This window comes from Chiloscyllium plagiosum, chromosome 10 (assembly GCF_004010195.1).
Source record: "Chiloscyllium plagiosum isolate BGI_BamShark_2017 chromosome 10, ASM401019v2, whole genome shotgun sequence".
Classification (NCBI taxonomy): Eukaryota; Metazoa; Chordata; class Chondrichthyes; order Orectolobiformes; family Hemiscylliidae; genus Chiloscyllium; species Chiloscyllium plagiosum.
Window position 1 is genome coordinate 66,179,415 of NC_057719.1, and position 6,240 is coordinate 66,185,654.

General features: G+C 41.2%; 1 protein-coding gene across 10 annotated transcripts in view; it reads right to left on the bottom strand.

The window, feature by feature from the left end:
• The window catches only part of ryr3 (ryanodine receptor 3), a 347,517-nt gene that overhangs the window by 205,317 nt on the left and 135,960 nt on the right, over positions 1 to 6,240 (bottom strand). For all 10 annotated transcript variants that reach the window (XM_043697981.1, XM_043697979.1, XM_043697973.1 and 7 more), the window contains exon 25: positions 4,637 to 4,784. In XM_043697981.1, coding sequence (XP_043553916.1) covers positions 4,637 to 4,784 — 148 coding nt within the window. The remainder of the gene's footprint in view (positions 1 to 4,636; positions 4,785 to 6,240) is intronic.

The following is a 6,240-nucleotide window of genomic DNA, read 5'->3' on the forward strand; positions in this document are numbered from 1 at the left end:
ACAACCCTCCACCACCACCCTCTGTCTTCTATCTTTGAGCCAGTTCTGTATCCATATGGATAGTTCTCCCTGTATTCTAACCTTGCTAATCAGTCTCCCATGGGGAACCTTGTCAAATGCCTTACTGAAGTCCATATAGATCACATCTACCACTCTGCCCTCATCAATCTTCTTTGTTACTTCCTCAAAAAACTCAATCAAGTTTGTGAGACATGATTTCCCCCGCACAAAACCATGTTGACTATCCATAATCAGTCCTTGCCTTTCCAAATACATGTACATCCTGTCCCTCAGGATTCCCTTCAACAACTTGCCCACTACCGATGTCAGGCTCACTGGTTTATAGTTCCCTGGCCTGTCCTTACCATCCTTCTTAAACAGTGGCACCACGTTAGCCAACCTCCAGTCTTCTGGCACCTCAACTGTGCCTATCGATGATACAAATATCTCATATTAATCGGATAGTTTTCAGTCAGATGATGTTGACAGGGCAGCACTGACTGTCTTCCCTTGGCAGTGAATTTGGTGGCAGGTTCCATTTAATTGAGCAGGACAGTAGTACATGGGGACCCTCCCCACCCGAGTGAGAAGACCGTTCATGACCATCTCGGCCAACTGCTAATTGCTGCCCTTAAGTAAGTAAGCAAGCAAGTAGGAGAGTCACCACATGAAAAACCTGGGCAGCTGCCAGTCCCCCATTGCCTGACAGGTAGCAGGAAATGGGGAGGTCGAGAGAACTGCTTCCTTGTTCTTTTGTGCAACTCCCCCTTTTCCAAAAGCCAGCCAGTCCCTCTCTGTAACCCCCACCCACTCACCCACTGGTGGCCTGCCCCTTTGGCAATCCTCTACTGGGTGCAGCCAGAGTTTCTGGTGGCACCTACAGACTATGGAGAGCTGTCAGCCAATCAGTGGTCAGTAGTTGTCAGGAGCTAGTATTTCCATGCTCAAGTTCCTACTTTCTGGGTAAGGCCAGACTCTGACCAATGAAATACCTGATGGGCACTTCCTCAATGAAAGTGGCACAGTTCCTCACTAGTTCTCCAACTGGCAGGTGACAGTCCAATTGCCAAGATTAATTATATCCTTCATTCCTCACTATGTGTGCCCAAATATAAACATTTGGAGAAAACTGCTTTTGAATTTCCTAATGATGATTAATAACATATTATTATTTAAAAGCTTAGGCTTTAAAGTTGTGAAGTTATAAATAACTTGAATGTTTGATTCATATTAATGTATAATGTTTTAAGAACTGAAAGACATGGGGTGGAATCTACTCAAACTCTTCATGCAACTGGCTTCTTCCAAAAATCCACTTGGGACTTTGTGTGGGATCTTTCAATGCCCAACTCGCAAATATATTAAGGCTGTACCCAATGTGATGTGTGTCAGATCACACTGCTTCATCTTTAACTCCATGGTTAGTGGAGTGTTGTAGCCTAGGCCACGGGCTTTGCCAATGGCTGGCATCCCCCAGGTGCAGGATGCTATAGATTATCCAGGTCATGTCCAGAGCACCACATTACAATGCAGCCGACTGCATCAAGAGAAAAAAGGTTCCGGTCCATATAGTCATTGGTGATCACCAATACCACATCTCTGCCAGATACCCTCAGAAATCAGAGATTCCTCTTGCTTGTCAGATTGATCCTCCACTTTGCTCCAATGCTGACTGTTCTACCCATCGTGTGCTGAAATGCTCCAGTGCAGTTCAACATTATTTCAAGGAACAACACATTATATGACTCAGCATTCCACAGCTGTCTGGGCTCAACACTGAGTTCAACTACTTTATATTATAACCTCTTCCTCCATCTTATTCTGTGTACTTTTGTTTCTTCCCTTTTGTTTTGCTGAATTGATCTTCAAGCTGCTCCTTTCTTTATTCCTTCATGTTGCATTCAGACATCTTGATGTGGTGATTTAAGCTTCGTTTGGATACAACCTTTGTTTCTCCACTATATCTGTTATCACATTCACAGGTTGTTACACCATGAAACCTTTCATCATCCCTGGCCTCCACCCGCTCACAGATCTTCTGCTTTAATCTTCTTCCTCCCACTCATCTTCAAGCAGATGAATGACTCTTTCATGTCTATTTCTCTTCAATTCTGATGAAAGACCATTGACACAAAATATTAATTTTCCTTCTCTCCAAAGTTGCTGTCTGGCCTGAGACTTTCTCATCCTTACTTTTATTTGTTATTGTAGATTTACAGCATCTGCAAATAGTAAATTTATTCTTTAAGACTTGAGCTCCACAGCTTATCCATCCTTTGTCCCATTTTAACTTTCACTGCTGTCTAACTGAGTGCTACCCCATCCCAATGTCCAGTGTGTCCCAACATCCTCTCATTGCTCAATATGGGATCCTAAGTAAACAAGCAGGAGGCTGAAAGAAGATAGCATGCCAGACAGCATCAGGAGGTGGAAAAATCAATGTTTCAGGCATAAACCTCTCCACCTCCTGATGCTGTCTGGCTTGCTGTGTTCTTTCAGCCTCCTGAAGAAGGGCTTATGCCCGAAACGTCGATTCTCCTGCTCCTTGGATGCTGCCTGACCTGCTGCGCTTTTCCAGCAACACATTTTCAGCTCCTGCCTGTCTACTTTGCATTCCAGCATCTGCAGTTTCTTTGTCTCTCAATGTGCCCTCACATCCAGAAAAGCCTTCAAATTGTTTAGAATGTTCACTTTTATTTAGTAAGAACAAACTGAACTAACATAAACAAACCAAAGCATTTCACTGTTCATATCTACCGCACCTTGGTGTCAATTAAATCCTTCCTGCTATTCTGTGCCTGATTCTGCTGCACTCTATCATATAGAAAGTAGTGTTCCTCCTTCTCAATGTTCTCATTATCCACTTTCTCAGCTCTTCAGAATCGATATCACTCCCTTGCCTGCTCCAGTTCTTCAGAACACAACAAGCAAGTACCATTTCTTCACAACAGTTTTAGATTCCCCAGACAGATTCAAACACCAGAACCTCTCCTTCAGTATTCCTATTGTCTGATACACAGGACCATGGTTGAAGAATAGTCTGCATTGTATCTGCAGTCGGTTTCAATCGGGGAAGGTTATGTGACCCAGTCATAAACTACGGTTTGCAGAAGGTAACGCACATCTCGGAGTAACCATCTTGGTAAGGCTCTGGCCCTTGAGAATATGAGCACTCTCAAGGTGACAGACAACATGCAGCTCCAAGGGTACCTGGCACACAATGTTAAGATGCGATACCAATGATCACAGATAACTTGCACGTTGATGGAAGGGAACCCTTTTGTATTGATAAAGTCAACTACAGCATGAAATGAGCCTATCAACACACTTTGTATACAGTCTATAGTGTCTTGAATCTGGGAGAAGCCATCTTTCTTTCCAAAGCCGACTGTCAGGCTGCAGCACCGACCTCTACCCTAAGGAAGTGAGATGAAGCTTTGTTTCTCTCTCCTCAGTTGTTAGCAGACCTGCTGAGTTTCTCCAGCATTCTCCTTGCTTCTTTCGTATTGCCTGCTTGATCACTTGTGCCCAGTTATAAAGAAACAGTATGTGAAGCATGCGTTTATGGTTTGATGTAAATTTGGCATGCTTTGACTACAAACTAAGGAAGTTACTTGTATACATAACCAAAGAAACTGGGTTGTTTTATAACCATGACAATTTCTATTCCGTGATCTATGGCAATTGCAAATGTTGGCTTATGGGGTACAATGGTATTAAAGGAGGAAGCAATGAAATAAAGTCATTTATAAGTTAAAATAAAACTGATAGGTTTAGGTTTTGTGTTTTTTAACATCTATGGCAAAGAGATAAGAACTTTATTACAGCCCAAGAGGGGAATAAATGCCTGAACCACTCAGTCATAAATTCAATAAGGGTAGTTTGTCCAATCTCTGAAAATCCTAATTCCCAAATTCTGCTAGCATAAAAAATCTGAAATGCTATACATATCTTAAAAACCCAATAGGAGGATAATTTAAAGTGCAGTCTTGGTTGAAATTTTTAAACACCCAGCAAATAAACTACTGACAGCAGTATTCTCTGTTGTTCAAGACATGCTGCAAAGTCAGCGCTTAAACATTGCAATGTCAACCAAAGAAGCTGTTTCTGCAAGTTTTATTTAGGCCAAAAATAAGAGACAAAATATGCACCATAATTTTAAAGAATTAGTTTTCATCAAAAAAAAAACAAGCTTCCCAAAAAGGAATGCCTAAGATCTTACCCTAACTCCTGAAACAGGCAGATTAATTGCTTGTTTCATTACAATAGATCTTATTCTGTACTTGACTATGCACTTGACTTTTTCAGTTGGGAAGCAAGAGAACTGTGTGTGGGCTTCCACCAAATAAACCTCGTGCAAAAAATACAGACACTATCGGCAGCAAAATGACCAAAGGTAACAGTTCGTTATGTTTTCAGACAAACGTTAAGCAAGGCACTAATATAATAAAGAGGAAAAGATACATTTTCAGGAAGATTATCCAAGAAAATCAACTAGTATTAAACTCAGAAGCACCTAATTGCAGGAATGTTATACACATTTTTAGAATAACTCTGATTGTTGTTTCTACACTTCATAAACTTAACGTTTTGATATTCTCAATTGAATGATCTGTTCTGTAGTAGTTAAACTCACCGGTTTCCTGGTCAGATGGTTCAATATTGTAACCATAGCCAATTAAAGTGCGAATTGCTTCACGTAAACTGTCTCTGTTTGACTTTTTGGTTCGTTCATCAAGGAGGCTATATGGCACCAATCGAGGGTTCCTTTTGTTCTTGATATCCTACAGGAAGTGACAGGCAATATTACCACACCAGATTTTTATGTATATTTTTATAAATATTTTCATTCATTTAGATTTTAATTTTATGGGGTGCAAACACAAAATAATGTCCTCGTTTATACCCAAAGATTCATGTTAAAACATTTTGAAAGAATACTCTCAAGCCTACCTATTAATGACTGTGAAACAGTGGTTCATGTTAAGTGGTTCATTTTACTGCACAATGAAAGCATATCATGTTTGTGCTGATGCTCTAAAAGAACTAGGATTCTGGGTAATCCAAGATGGAGGACGGGAAAAATTTCTGGCTGTAAGAGCTGCCCTTTTTTTGAGGTATTTTAGATGCTGGAGGTGATTTCCTCGAATTCCAGGGGCAGCAATTATTGTTTTATATGCGGTTGCATTGTTTTGGAACTTTGGAAAAAAAAGTCAGAACAACAGTTTTAAAAGGGAGAAGAGCAGACAAAGGAAGCACATGGTGAGGACAGTGCAGGAGAGAGAGAATGAGTGAGAGAGAGAGAGAGAGAGAGAGAGAGAGAGAAAACCTGCACGGTTACTGTCTTTGCTGGTTTTGAATTCATGTATCACTGGACATCGGAGTGCACCTGGGAAAATTAACAAACAGTGAATTTCACAACTAATCTTGGAGGAACCGGTTTGGGCAAAGTTCACAACACAGAATCAGATAACTTAATTGTTGTTTTAAGTCTGTCCAAGAAAAAGGCTGTATTAGTGAGTACAGTGGGTTCTTTCTTGATTATATGATTTTGGAGATAAGTCTCTTGATTAAACTTAAAATATAAGCCATAGCTATTAATTTAACCTGGTGCAGTGTTTTGTAGAGAAATAAGACGGTGTCATTTTCTGGGTCTGTAGATTGTGAAGGAGCAAAAATGGCCTTTGCAGTGATATGTACTTCTTGTCAGATGTGGGAGTTTAAAGAGAGTTTAAGGGTTACTGCGAATTATATGTGCCATAAATGCTGTTGGATGCGAATCTTATCAGATCGAATGGATCGGTTGGAGAGACAGATAGAAGCGATGAGGAATTTGCAACAGCAACAGTATGTGATGGATGGCAGGTATAGGAAGGGGGGCAACAGATACAGTCACAGAGATGGGTTAACTCCAGGAAGGGTAAGAGAGGTGGGCACCGAGGGCAGGAGTCTTTTGTGGATACACCCTTTTCAAACAGGTATGCTGTTTTGGAAAACGTATGGGGTGATGGATTCTCAGGGGAACGTAGCACGAACAGCCAAGTTTCTGGTATTGAGACTAGCTCTAACGCAATAAGGGGTACGTCGGCTTCCAAGAGAGCAATTGTGTTAGGGGATTCTGTAGTCCAAGGTACAGACAGACGTTTCTGTGGCCAGCAGAGAAAAAGCAGAATGGTGTGTTGTTTCCCTGGTGCCAGGATCAAGGATGTCTCAGAGAGGGTGCAGAATGTTCTCACGGGG